At 37.1% G+C, this 15433-nt stretch overlaps 1 protein-coding gene across 1 annotated transcript in view; it reads right to left on the minus strand.

Annotated features, from left to right (window-relative positions):
• DMRT1 (doublesex and mab-3 related transcription factor 1) overlaps window positions 1–15433 on the minus strand; it is a 144691-nt gene that overhangs the window by 128305 nt on the left and 953 nt on the right. Inside the window, exon 2 of the mRNA XM_072610882.1 lies at window positions 9674–9848. Coding sequence (XP_072466983.1) covers window positions 9674–9848 — 175 coding nt within the window. The remainder of the gene's footprint in view (window positions 1–9673; window positions 9849–15433) is intronic.

The following is a 15433-nucleotide window of genomic DNA, read 5'->3' on the forward strand; positions in this document are numbered from 1 at the left end:
TGACAAAAATGACAAAATTCAACGGGAGGAACAATTATTTAGAATATCAAGAGATATAATGGGGTTTTTCTAAAGTAGGAATAAAGGATAAATAGCAGACCTATTTCCAGACCTCAAACTATGTCACAAAAGCAGTAGTCATTTAAATCAGTGTTATCAAGCTCAAGTAAGAAATGGGGGCCACTGAACTACACATAAAAATTCCTGTCATCTCATACTGACTTGGAAAACCACATATCAACATTATCTGTATTCTACTGTGTTTTCATTTATTTTGTTAAATCCTTCCCAATTACATTTTAATCTAGTTCAGGCAGTACTCAGAGTAACACTCACAGGCCAAGTGTTTAACATCTCTAATTTAAACTACTTGGTACTGGTTAGAAAAAAAGGGCAAAAAACTTATTTTTAAATTTATTTATTTATTTTTAAAAAATTATCAAGTAGAACAGGAAAGACAGAGAAGAATAAAAACTAACTGAACTCAATAACTCAATATTCAATAAATTACCAAAGAAAGAAGGCCTTATCTTCCAGTCTGGGAGACTATTTAAGACAAATACCTTACCCCACATATGCAAAATGTTGTCACAATTATAAACTCAAAATGGATATATGATGGGAATATTAAAGATCTTATTGTAAAAAATTAGAAGAGAACTAGATCAGCTCTCTTTCATGGCTACGGGTAGGGGGTGAATTCTTAACTAAACAAGGGATAAAGACAAAAGCTATCCATAAAATTTCATTAAAAATAAATGCTTATTGACTGACTGATTGAATGATTTAATGAACTAGCATAGTAATAGAAATAAAAAGAGAACATTCCCCTCACAAACCCAGACCTCACTCTCCCTCGAAACAGCATCGAGTGTGGCATGCACACAGGGACATACATTCCAATGGGAAACCCAAGGGGGGAAAGCACACAAATAGGAAACGCGGTGCCAGGGTACCAAAGTGAAACTTCGTAGTACTGACTCTTGTTTCTTGCTGTCCATTATTTCCTTGCTCCAATTGGTCTTCAGCTACCTACTTATCTTTAAGACTAGCAGTCTCTCCCTAATTCAAAACTCAGTCCACAGTCCAATGGGTGATGCTGTGAGTAAGCCTTTATTCTTGGCAGGGGAAAGCTAGGGTCAATGGCTATGAAACCACTTATCTGAAGCCAGCATGTCTCAAAAAGTGGATCTTCACAGAGCATGACCACTAGGAGCCAAGCCACTGAAGCTCTAAATTCTCCAGAACTGTGCAGTCTCTCCTTCATCCTGTTTTCTGCCCTAACTCATAACCACATTCCTACCTTTTCTGCCTCTTGATCTGAGAGCTAGAATCAAAGGAGCAATACCTCAGAAAGGATGGAAACGCCCTTTTCTATCAATTCTACTTACTACCCTTAGGGCTTCCCAGACCAAAATTCTCCTTCCCGTTCATCACTCCCCTAAATGTTGTTTCCCCATTAGAATATGAGCTCCTTGAGAACAGGGACCACTCAGCTTTTATATTTGTATCCCCAACACTTGTCGTAGTGTTTGGCACAGAGTAAAAGCTTATTTTTTTTCACATACTCATTCATTCAGATGTTCAGGCTAAGATCACATCTGCCCTTCAATAATTCTCTTTTCCACTATTTCCTGACTTTCTCAGTTCAATTCTCATCCCACTTGGGGTCAGAAAGCATTTTAATTTTCACTATTTATCATACTCCCTTATATGTGGCAAGCTGAGTTAGCTTCCAGTTTCAATACTAGGAATTAGTTTTTGTACTAGCTTACTTCCATGCCATCAACCCCCTTTTTTTAAAGGCATTTCTACATATTATTTCTCCCGTACTACCTTACATTTATTCTCTACGGTATATGTTCCTATAGATGCATATACCAACTTGTCTTGCCAATGACGATGCAAGCTCCCCTGGAGCAGATGACTTCAGCCTTTGTGCCTTTATTCCCATCACCTACCGCTTCCTCTCTTACTATCTTGCACACACCTACTTATTCCCCATTAGAACATAAGTTCTTTGAAAAAGAGAGCTGGGTTTTTGCCAAGAGCGTATCTGGTACACAGTTAAGTGTTTAACAGTTGTTCATTTTCTTCACTTGATTAGATTATCAAAATGCCTAAAGATTGTAGGCCTTCAATAAATGCTAATTGATTGATTTATTGATTAATCACTGATCAGGGATAGCAAAAGGTGTCTGAACAAATTTTGTATTTTTGTCTGTTTCACGGATCTTAAAATCTCATCACCTGATGGCCTACCTGGTGATAGAGGACACACACCACCAATTCCATATTCAAACCACTAGCACAGCCTGGGTTCTCAAGTCCCAAAAAAAGCCATTTTATAAAGACTTTCAAGGAGCATATTTTGATATAGACTCAAAACAGTAGCTTATCAAAGAGTATTAATAATTGCATCTTCTTTATCACTTTCAAATTTTAAATTATTTAATCATTTTACACTGTTTCTGTCATTCTTTGCGAATTATTTCCATCTCAAAAACTAAAACATAGGAATGATCCAATTTGAAATTAATTTCTTAAAACCACATGGCCAAAATTTCTTTTTCTTCTGCCTGAATTCAGAAGCTTCTCATAAAATCAAAACACCAATTAAGTATTAGTGGTCAGAGTCCCAGGAAACAAACTCCACCATCAATCTTAGTGAAAGTACTTTGGCAGTTTTGTTGAAAATACTTTGATAGTTTTGTTGAAAAATTCATCGGAATGCACATAAAGGATTTTTCTCCTACACGAAACATGAAATGGTGTATTAACTTTGTATAAAAGCTTCATTCATTAATGACTTGTAAAATGTTTTCAAAGAAGGCAAAATTTTTATTAGTCCATCAAGCAAGCATTTATTAAGCACCTACGATGTGCCAAAAACTGTTCTATGTGCTGGGAATGCAAATGCTCTGAATGAAACAATCCTTTCCCTCAAGGAACAACTACTCGGTCCAATACTGGGCACATTCTCCCCCCATCCTCACATTCCCACATTAAGCAGAAGGGTATACCGAGGACAAATGCGGAGCTGAAGAGAAACTCCATCTCATCTGGCCAAAGCAGCGAAGATGAGCATAACCAGGGAGGGGATCCAGATGCCAAGAGGACAAGCCAGGATGAGTGGGAGGTGGTTTCATCAGGGGGAATACAGGAGTGGCAGCTCCAGAAGCCCAGAGGGAGGGCACAGAGATAACATTCAGGGTTTCACTTAGAATGAATAGAAGGAGGAAAAAAAGTTTAAGGAGGTCAGAGAATCTGAACCATTACAGGCATCCAGAAACTGTGATAAGTAACTGGCTAGCACAAATGCCACAAATTAAGGGGACAGTCATAATAACTACTGTGACCCCATCCTAACTTCCCTATTTATCCCTGTCTTTCCCTTTGAGAGTCCCACGGTTCAGAAGGAGTTTTGCTTACTTTCCCTGGAAGACTAAAACTGTCACCAGGCAGCAGGAGCAACCAGGCCTGTGTGGAAATCTACAAAGCCTACAATATCACGTTTCCAAGTCCTTTTCATAAACACCATCAAATTTTTCCCCTTCTTCCTAAAAAGAGGAACAATACTACCTAAGACAGGGTGCAAAGTAAAATGATCAATATTCCCAAGAAAAACAGGCAGCCCAAGAATTACATACATATCTGCTAATGCAGGGGTTCTTAACCTTTTTTTGTATCACATCCCTTTGGTAATCTGGTGAAACCTATGGACCTCTTCTCCGAATAATGTTTTTAAATGTTTCAAAATCATAGTTAAAAAGGGAAACAGCTATATTAAAAATAAAGATGTAATTTTTTTTCCCTATCCAACTTTATAGTTCTTCCTAAAATCTAGCCATGAACTAGTCATGAAGTCTTTTAGGGTCCTCAGACACCAAGTTAAGAACCTTTCTGATAAAGAATCAGATGAACTGCATTTCATTGGTTGCAGATATAGGGACAAGAGGAAGAGAAAAAGATGAAACACAAAAGGAGAGTGTCACTAATACAAATAAGGTTGTCCAGAAAAAATGATTGAGAGAAATGGAAATATCACATCCTTCATAAAAATAAAAAGTATTTAAGCATTACGCTAAAATGCCAAGATATAGCTTGTATATATACCAACATGTAAAGCACTAATTACTGGTAAATTATAATTTGGAATAAAAATTGTCTTTATCTATAGTTCTGTTTTCTTTCTGAATATCCTTTAAAAAAAGATTTTACAAATAGATATTCTTACCTACCATCTAATTCTGCTAACATAACTAACATCAAAGAATGAACAATGTTCCACAGCTAAGTTTGGGTGGCAGTTTCTTTTAAAAGATGCCAAATACAAAGGCACTGTAGTGGCCGGAGGAATCGTGCTGAAATCTTGCTCTGTTACTTACTTGCTGCTGCGACCACAGGAAAATCTTTTAACCTTTCTATGTGCCTCAGGCAACTCCCTAGCATTTATCTACTAAGGTTGCTAAGTTGGTAGAGGGAGTTCCTCACAGGAAATCACAGATCCTTCCCGTACTTTGCCCAATGATAAACATTTTAACCCAGAAGATCAAGTACACACACACACACACAGCACACATACACACACAAAATCTCATTTCTCTAGTCTTCTGGAACTCTTGACCAGTGTTTGAGAAAGGTAGGAAAGAAACCTTCTCAAAGACTCAAGTCTCTAATAAGGGAAACGACACAAAAGTAAATCTAATTTACTTACTCCTTAGAACTCTTAACAATATAATAAAAAAAACCCACAATTATTCAAGTATTTTTCATACTTTTCAAAGAATGGTCTTTCTCTTAACAGCCAAAAGGAAAACTAGTATGGTTAAAAAAAAGAGTACTGGACTCGGAATCAGAGGGCTGGGTTCAAATCCCAGCTCTACCACTGTATGGCACTGGGGAAGCCACAAACTCTTCTCCCCCTAGTGCCATCATGTATATAGTAAGGAGGTTAGATCAGAAAATCTCTGAGATGCCTTCTACCCCAAATGACTTCAAAAGACACATAAGTGATTTTCTCTCCCCAGCGCAGCTCCAATCTAAATTGTAAGAAGAATAAAACTGCTTTAAACATAGAAATCACTCAATCCGTATTTACTCAATCTAATAAAATTACCAGATAGCAATTAAAACTAAGTGTCAGTTAATGGATTTAACCACTCCCCCATAACAGTTCTTTTCATTATTTCCCTACTTAAAAATAAGAGTATTTTAAAACCAATAATTCAGTTTTAAAGAACCAGTCATTATGCCCAAAGGGCTATGAAACTGTATATCCTTTGATTCAGCACTACAACTGCTGAGTCTATATCCCAAAGACAGCCAAAAAAAGGGAAAAGGACCTATTTGTATAAAAATATCTATAGCAGTCCTTTCTGTGGTGGCTAAAAACTGGAAATCAAAGGTATGCCCACCAATTGGGGAATAGCTAAACAAACTGTAGCATATGATTGTGATGGAATATTATTGTGCTGTAAGAAATGACAAGCAGGATGGCTGCAGAAAAACCTGAAAATACTTACATGAATTGATGCCTACTGAAGTGAACAGAACCAGGAGAACGTTGTACACAGTAGCAGCAATGCTGTTGTATGAAGAACTGTAAATGACTGAACTATTCTCAAGCAATACAGTGATTCAAGACAATCCCAAACTTGCATTCATTTTTTTATTCAAGTACTCTTGTACAAAATGACTAATATGGAAATGCTGTATGAAATGTGAAATTGCATGTATATAACCTATATCTGATTGCTTACCTTCTCAGCATTTCAGGGAGGAGGGATAGGAATTTGGAACTCAAGTTAAACAAAAATGTTAAAAATGATTTTAAAAAAGAACCAGTCGTACCTAAAAGATCCCTGACAATAAGCAAGTGACCTCTGAAATTTTCCCATGTTAAAGAAGATACTGTATTAAAAACATCAATCCAGTCAAAGCATACTTATCTTCACTTATTTTTTTCGTGGTTTTTTTTTTCCTTTTGTTCTGTTTCTTCTTTCACAACATGACTAATGTGGAAATGTTTTACATGATTGCACATATATAACCTATTTCAAAATGTTTATCATATTAAGGAAGTGGGGGAGAGAGGAAGGGAGAAAATTTGGAATTTAAAATCTTACATAAAAAATGAATGTTAAAAATTGTCTTTACCTATAATTGGCAAAAATAAGATGCTATCCACTGGGGGAAAAATATCAATCTTCACATGGCTTCCACTCCCAAATGAACTCTTTACAAGTTCAATCTCATTTTTTTGGCTCCCATTGTGGATATTAATGTCTCAACTTTGCTCACATCTTAACAAGACCCCAAAATTATCTATCTCAGTAAGGCAGAAATCTCTCCTACAAGTGGTCAATATAGCAAATGATGGCAAGCAGGGGCAGATGCAGTGGTTGGAGCGCCCAACCTAGTGTGTCAAGTTCAAATCTGATCTCAGAACCCTGTCTAGCTGCGTAACTGGGCAAGTCATTTCATCCTATTTATCTCAGTTTTCTCATCTATTAAATGAGCTGGAGAAGGAAATGGCAAGCCACTCTACTATCTTTGCTAAGAAAATCCCAAATGAGGTCACAAAGAGTTGGACAGGACTGAAATGGCTGAACAAAGAGGTAACTAGGTGATGCGACGGATATAGGGGTGGACTGGGAATTAAAAGACCAGAGTTCAAATCCAGCCTGAGACACTTACCAGCTGTGTGACCTTGGACGAGTCACAACCTTTCTAAGACTCATCTATAAAATGAATGGGTTACCATCAGTGGGGTCCCTTCCAGTTCTAAATATGTATATGTGTGTATGTTTGTGTATATGTATACATAGATACATATTATATGTGTATGTATGCATACACATACATATACATATATACATATATAGGCATGTATCCATATATACATTTGTGGTGTTTGTGAAAAGGACTCAGAAACATGATGTTGTAAACTCTGTAGGCCTGACTGCTCCTGCTAGCTGGTGGCATTTTTAGTCTTCCAGTGAAAATGAGCAAAATTGTTCCAAGTATATACTATATATATATATACACACACACACGTACACATATATATACATATATATGTATATGCCCTAAGTTTCCCCCTTTGGGCTCTTCCACATGGATAGCAGAGGAGTATAGAGATCACTTCCCTAAGGAGATCCTTCTCTACCTGAGTTAGCTATTATAAAGCTCTCTTTCTGAAACCAAAGGATACAATCGCCTTAAAAGCTCTCAAGGTCTTTTGGCTCCTGAAGGAAGAGAATCTGGTCACCCTCCTTTGACCTTGAACTTTCTATCCTGCTCCACGCCTCCTGTGTGTGACTTTCCCTATCACTACCTCTGAAATGCTCTGGCAGTACTTATGTTTACGTGGAGAATTTCATCTCTCCTAAAAACTCTTCAAAATGCCCTTACAACTTTGAGATTACCTGCCCTTGACACTCTCGTCCTCCACTAGCAAGACCCAGAGTGCATTAGTTGTTCAGTCATTTCAGTCACGTCTGCCTCTTCGTGACTCCATTTGGGGCTTCCGTGGCAAAGGTGCTAGAGTTGTTTGCCATTTCCTTCTCCAGCTCATTTTACAGCTAAGGAAACTGAGGCAAACAGTGACTTGCCCGGTAACACAGCTAGTTAAGTCTCTGAGGCCAGATCTGAACACAGGATTAGTCTTCCTGACTCCAGGCTGGGCACTGTATCCACTGCACCTCTTAGCTACCCTAAAGTGTATTTGGACAGTCCCTTTCTATTCCTGACCTAACTGAATCCATCTTCATCTAAATATTTTGCAATGATGTGATTTTTGTCTGTCACTGGTTTAATCTACAGTAATCAGGGCAGCTAGGCAGCACCGTGAATTAAGAGTGCTGGGTCTACATTTTCTCTTGTGTTATGTTTTGTTTTCATGGTTTCTACCATTCATTTTAATTCTTCTATGCAATATGACTAAGGTGAAAATGTATTTAATAAGAATTAATGTGTAGAACCTATAAAAGATTGCACGCCATCTAGAGGAGGGAGGGGGGAAGGAGGAGAGAAGGGAGGGGAGGGAGGGGGGAAATCTAAGATACACGGAAAGGGATTGTAGAAAACTGAAAACAAATGAATTAACTTTAAAAAAAAACCTGCTGGGTCTAGAGTCAGGAAATTCAAATCCATCCTCAGATTCTCAATGTTAAACTGTGTGATCTTGGGCAAATTGCTTAACTGATGCTGGCCTCAGACAAGTCACTTAAGCCAGCTGTGAACTAGAGAGGAACACTTAAGTATCTCTGCCAAGAAAACTAAAGGGGTCACAGAGTCAGGACTGAAAATAACAAAACAACACAAGATGACAGCTGTGTACAATTGTAAGAGGGGAACAAATGCCAGGGTAAGCGTTCTTTAGATGAACTGCTGATGTGAGGATTGTAGAGAAGTCTGATGTTATGAAGACTTGAAAGTTTCCAAGCCTTTGCACATTATTTGACAATATTCGATAGTTTTTCTTTCTCAAAAAACTGTACATAGTCCCTATTTCTTTGGCGGGGGTGGGAGGTATAGATGCTAGGAAACTTTTCTTTTTGGAGGGATAGAAGCTCTTTAATATTATTTTATAAACAAATTTTATTCTTTTTTAAAATACATTTTTATTGATTTCTTTTGAGGTTTTGTTTACATTTACCCCAAAATCCTTCTCTATCCCTTTTCCAAAGAACCATCCCTTATAATGAAGAAAAAACTAATCAACATTTTAAAAACAGATGAAATTCTATCATGTCTCATAACCACAGAACCCTCACCTCTGTAAAGAAGGGGAGGAAGATGTCTTCTTCTATCTCTCCTTCAGGGTCTCCCTCATTTTAAGACTTGTATCATGATTTGAGGGGATTTTGGGGGGCAGCACTTACACATAGTCTTGTTTCCTCTCTAAGTTTTCACTCAGTGACTAAACCTAGTTTAATGGAGCCTAGGATTTGAAATATCCTTAAACCACTGTACTTTTAAATACAGCAATTCCTCTAAAGAAGTCATGATGCTATTAACAAGAACAGACCTCTATAGTACAGATGGCTGTTTCCTTCATGCCTCACCCAAGTCATCCTCTACACAATTCCCAAACGATTTCTCCTTTGCAGCTGTGACCGTATTATTTAGTAAACTCCCATGACTCCTTATTACTTCCAGGATAAAATATAAAATCCTATTTCAACTTCAAGGGCCACTACAATGGGGCCCAACCAATGAGAGCCTGGTCTGTAGAAACAGGCACAGTTGTCTAGGCTGAATGCAATCCTCCATATGTAGGTTACCAGGACCTCATTGCAATTTTACCGTGCATGTTTTCTGTATTTGTGTGTGTGCATATGCTTTGTCTCTGCCATTAAAATGTAAACTCCAACAGTAGAGATTGTTCCTTTTGGGAATGGGAGGAAGTATTACCATGTCTTTTAAAAAAGACTACCAAAAACAAGTATAGGAAAAACCCTTTAAAAAGAAAAAAACAGCAAACTGGAGGGGGAAAAAAACACTAATCCTTTTGATTTAATGTTGCATGTAAAGTTTCAGTAATTCAACATTAGCATTTCCTTTCTATGGTAAAAAATATATTTGTCATTTTATTTATTTTGCTTTATTCATTTTATTGGCTGCACTCTTCTAAACACCAACTAATGCCTGAAAGGATGAGACTCACCTGAAGATGTAGTTGGAGTGCTTGGGGCCTGGGTGGGGCTGCTGCTCTCGGACATCAGGCAGGAGTTGCTCCCATTATTCTCTCTCTTAACGAGCAGTTCTGCAGCACTGGGCAAGGGAATAGGATGGCTGATTCCAAGCTCCTCCTCCTGCGCCTGCTGTCTTCTCAATGCCACCTGAAAATTTGGAAAAAAAGAAAACAATTTTAAAGTACCTCTTATTTTTTGTTTTACTTTCAGGCGAAGTACCTTTATAGACATTTTCCCAAAAAATTAATTTGGTATCGATCTGCAACTGTGAAGAGCCTACTGTCATGCCCAACATGTATGTGCTTAAGTATACACAGAATAAATAGAGATAGTGTAGGGATAGAGACCACTAGCAGCTGGGATGATCAGGAAAGGATTGGAGATTCAAGACCACTTGAAATGAAGCTTGAAAAGCAAAGAATTCTCATAGTTGGAGGTGAGAAAAAACACCTTTCAGATATGGGACACGGCCTGGAAAAGGGCAGGAAATGAAATGCCCTGTGTGATGAGCGGCAATAAAGTCAGAAAGGGGAATAATAATGCTATTAGCTAACATCTACACAGCACTTACTGTGTATGCCTGACACTGTGTTAAGCACATTATCTCACTGGTGCTCACAACAATTCTGGGAGAAGTGTGCTATTGCAATCCCCATTTTGCAGATGAGGAAACTGAGGCAAGTTTGCACAATTTTGCATTATCTGTAACTATAGTATGGCAGGGACTTTCACTTCTGTCTCTGTATATCCCTAGTACATAGCACAGGGCCCGGCACTCAACAGGAGCTTAATAAATGCTTGCTGAATAAATGAAACTCCTTGCCCTCCTTCACAAGATAACTCTAGAAAATATTTGTTTAGAAGATAATTTCAAAAAATTTTATTTAGAAAATATAGTATTGAATTCATGTACATAAATAATTAAGTATACAAGGCAGCCTGTGATAAATGTCATAAAAAGAGACAAACGCAGCGTCAATACCGCAGGGAAGTCAAAAAGAATGAGGACCAAAAAGAAATACAATTAGTTTCAACATTAAAGTGCTTGATGACCTGCCTCTAAGGAAGTAAATTTCCGTAGTGTGATGGGGATGGAAGCATGTGCTAGAGATAAAGAGGGGAGTGAGTTATGCAAATAACCAACCTACAAGTATGGACTGAAAAAATCAAAGGTTGTAGCTAAAGGGCATGTCAGGGTCAAGCTAAGAATTTTTCAAAATCTGAGGCAAAGAAGAAAGCCTACTGAGTGAGATAAATTAAAGATCTACTAGAGAAACCAAGAATAAATAGTGGGGCAGGATCCTCTTAGAGGAAAGAGAAGAGGAGATCAAGGGTATAGATAGAAGAAAAAACAAGTACTTAAAAGTCTGCAAAGCCCTTTAGACATATGAGCTACCAGGTATACTCACCAACCCTGGGAGAGAGAGGCGCTATTATCAACCCCATTTTACAGATAAGGAAAACTGACTGGTGTAGGCTCATACAACTAGTGTCTAAGGAGAGATTCAAACTGAGATCTCCTAAGTCTAAGTCGATACCGTAGCCTCTAAGCCACCTAGATGCTAATAATAAGATAAAATAATAAGGTAAAATAAAAGTCTTCCTGTGAATAGGAGGATGAAACAGGTGTATATGCACGCAGGTGTGCAGACAAGGTCAGTGTCTGCTAATTCATGTGATTTTGAGGACAATTTGGGGACTGACTCAAAATTTCTTGCTATAGAAAACATCTTCACTGGTTCTATATAAAGCTAATAATGCAAATACCCAGGGAGAATGACACACTGGCACTAATCCTAATACATACATGAATATAAATGATTGTTATTAGAACCTTCCTTCAGAGTTGATTTTGATAGGACACCATATGAAGAAAAAAGGAGGAAGGAAAAAGAGAAGCAAATTGTTCACTTCAGTTTTAGTTTTATCTGGGGAGAAGGGGGTGGTCACTGGGAAAATCACCTAATGAGAGAATGGGATTAGGAATAGAGGGCAAGTTTTCAATGGCAAACCATTCCAGCATCTTCGCTAAGAAAATCCCAAATTTATAGAGATATAAAACAGATCCGTCTCATTATTTCTAGAAAATAAGTGAGGGCAGCCAGGAGACACAATGGATAGAGTACCATCCCTGCAGGAAGAAGGACCCGAGTTCACACTTGCTAGTTGTGTGACCCTAGTCAAGTCACTTAACCTGGATTGCCTCCTACAAAAAAAGAAAAAAATACCATTGTTCTGGAATCTTCTTTCCTGACTTATTAATGACTTTTTTTCTGTGCTCTTAAAATAAGGAAAAGCAGAGGGGTATAGGGATTTGTAATCAGAGGCCCTGGGTTTGATTCACAGCTCTGCTACTTACTACCGCTGAGAGCTTAAGCAAGTCTTCACTGCTACATGCCTCAATTTCCCTATCAGTAAAATTAAGGGAGTGGACCAAATGGCCTCTAAAGGCCAGACCTGTAAGCCCAAACAAAACCAATGAGCAAACCAATGAACTCTACTTAGCCCCAAAACTACAAGAGAAAACATGAAATATGCTAAAAGTTTCTTGACTGAAAAAAATTTTCTACAATACCAAGATCAAAATGTCAATTAAAAGGTCTTCCACCAAAGGGGAATAAAGGAAATTGGTCTGTGGAGATATCTAAGTCAATCAGGGTAGGACTTGACAGAAATACTACTTGTCATGGCTATTCCATCCACACGGCTATCTGTTTCTATTAGAGGTCCTCTCTAGAAGAGAAGAAAATGCTTGGCTGAAAAAAAAATCATCAAAACGCACTCCTAAGGTATTAGGAGTATTAGACCAAGGTCTAAGCCCCAGATGCTACAAGGAAGACACTAGGGCAAAATTATCAGCGGAAAAAAAAAATGTGTATGTTTCAAATAATTTCACTATTTCTGGTTGTGAAAATGGAAAACATAATTTTAAATTAATGCCAAATCCTTCCAAATTTAAAATTATGGTATATTTTACCAGTCCATAGCAGTAGAAATCCAGGAATTTTGAGTGGCTATGTAGGTCTCATCGCAAAGAAATGTTTTCATAATATAATGCCTTGCATGTGAATAAATGCCTCATTCTATTCTCACAACAACCTTTTAAGAACATACCTAAGTAAAAAGACTGACCTTTAAAATCATGATAGAAACTGGTTCAACTGATTTTTTAATAGAATTTTTCAAAAGGTTCAAAAATTAAGCTTTAATTGATTTGCCTATGTTTATACTTATAAATAGAACTTCCCAGTTAAAATGAAAAATGTGTACCATACACATTTATTCTAAACTTTTAAGAATGTGTTCACTCATAAGCACTTTCTTCAAAATCAGGTAGTACAAATACATTGTCCCCATTTCAGCAAAAAAGAAGCTGACTTTCCCATGGTCACACAGGTTAAGTTTGCAGCAAATCTGGGATCTATACTCAATTCTTCTGACTCTAAATTCCACGATGCCACCTCAGCTATAGAGGTACAAAGAGGAAAAAAAAGGAGAAATCCAAATAATCAACAAGGTGCTAAAGAATAATTTGGAAGCCAGTTAAAGAAGTCTAATAAATTACAGTGATTATAGGTATTTTTTCATTTGAAAATGATTCACTCTAAAATTGCTTAAATTATGCATATATTCTAAGGTACAGATATTAAACTTTGGTTTACAAATTGACTACTTACTTAACAGGAAAAATGGGGCAAAATTTTGAAATGTTTCTGTACCAAAAAAAAAAAAAAATGAAAAAGTATCTAGGAAATTTTGTTTAGGAAAAAAAGAACTTATGTTGCAATAAGTCCCAACCAACTTTTCTGAAATTGATATAATGCTTAATAAGAAAATGTACACTTTTAAACTTTACTAGAGATTTTTTAATGAAATTTTTAATTATTTTCACCAGCAAAAACTGTTTGATAAAGGAAAAGTTAATTAAGACCTCAATCCAAATCCTGCTCAAATATAGCCTAGCTACATGATCCTGAGTCTCATTTTACCCATCTTGGAAAAATATATGTTATTTATCCAACAGCACAGAAGTATTGCACAGAAAACACTTTATTAAACCCTAAAATACAGAGGAATGTGAGCTGTTAGGCTAATAGTACTAGCATATTCTTAAACAAATTTTTGAGGATTAATTTAACAGGAAAAAAATTAGTGTAGAAATCCTGAATTTTAAGTCTCAGAAAAAGAATTTACCTCTTATATGCGTTTTTTTTAATCTAGGAAATAAACGTTCAAAAATAAAAACAGCCTACTAGTAGCCAATATTAACATTATGGTTAAAACTTGCAAGGTTTGCAAAGCACTTTATAGGAGTATATATTATATACACTATCCCTAATATGTATTTAATAATGTTTATTATTCATATTGACATGCTGTTCTATTAACTACATGGTGTATATTTTATCAATGTTGCTTTACATACTTATCATAATATATTTATATATTGTATACCTAGTGTACAACCTATTTATGTAACTGTGCATTTATACATTATATATCAATTAGACATGATATATGTTATGTTTACTAAATTTAATATATTTATATTACTTCATCTGATATTCAACAGACTACTAACACCTTACCAAGGCAATTTTACTAACTTTAAGACGAAGCAAATTTATTATGAAATGTTAAATCTTCCTAAATATTGAAGGGAACTATTTTGAGAAATTATAAACTCTATAGATTAAACGCTATACCCCCATAACCCATATTTTAAGATATATAAATCTCTATAATATTGCTTGTCTCTACAAAAACTTTTTAAAACCTACAAAAACACCCTAAGTGAACCACTTCGGTGCTGCTAGAGTATATTCTTCTCAATTAATTGAGATGAACTAAGAGATATCAGGAAAAAAGGACACAGCCTAGTTCCTTTACTTGAGTAGTATCCGGTTATCTTTTAGAAAATATTTGGAAATTGCACCAAAAAATCTGTAAAAATTACCTTTGACGTAATACAAAATCGATCAAAAAACATGTCTTTTTGTGTTACCCTTCATTTTTAACACCAAATTTCAAAAATTGACATTTAAAACCAATTCCAATGAAAGATGTTTTTTACCATGTTTGTAAGTACTTGTTTTCCGTCTTCAGAGTAAAAAAATACCCTTTAAAAAGGGAAACACAAACTGAGATGGAAAGAACGTGTTTTCCTTTAGTAAATATAAATACAGGCTCTTCTCAACAGTGTTTAACTTTCTAAGGAGACTTTAAATTTTTTTTCTGAAATCTTTAAGGTAAAGACAGATTTTTTTTAAATCGGGCTTTAAAATACTTTACACTTAGATAACGCAGGGATTCTTCCCACTCCCCGTGGGTGGAGGAAATAGAAAAGGGGGGATGAAAGGTTGAGAATTTAAAACAAATAATAAAGCTCCCGAAGGCATGAAACCCTCAGGGGGCGTGTCCAAGAAAGCCCAATAACGCCGCCCTTCCGCGCGTGTGAACGCGGCTGAGACCCCCACCGGGCCGGACGGGAGCCGGCCTTGGCTCCGAGAGCGAGGGAGTCACACAGAGCCGAGCCGAGCCCGCGGTCCTGTAGTGCGGACCCCGCCGCCCCCACCCCGGCCCTCCCACCAAGGGGCCCGGAGCGCCCTCCCTCAACGCTTTTCAGGGGATCAAGGAGGTCCCCGGGGGTGCGCGTGGTAGGCGCTTCCGTTAAAACCCCACTCCGCCCCCGGCCCCCCAGATACAGTATTGACAGGGAACGAGAGAGAACG

The sequence above is a fragment of the Notamacropus eugenii genome, chromosome 1 (genome assembly GCF_028372415.1).
Source record: "Notamacropus eugenii isolate mMacEug1 chromosome 1, mMacEug1.pri_v2, whole genome shotgun sequence".
NCBI classification, from domain to species: domain Eukaryota; kingdom Metazoa; phylum Chordata; class Mammalia; order Diprotodontia; family Macropodidae; genus Notamacropus; species Notamacropus eugenii.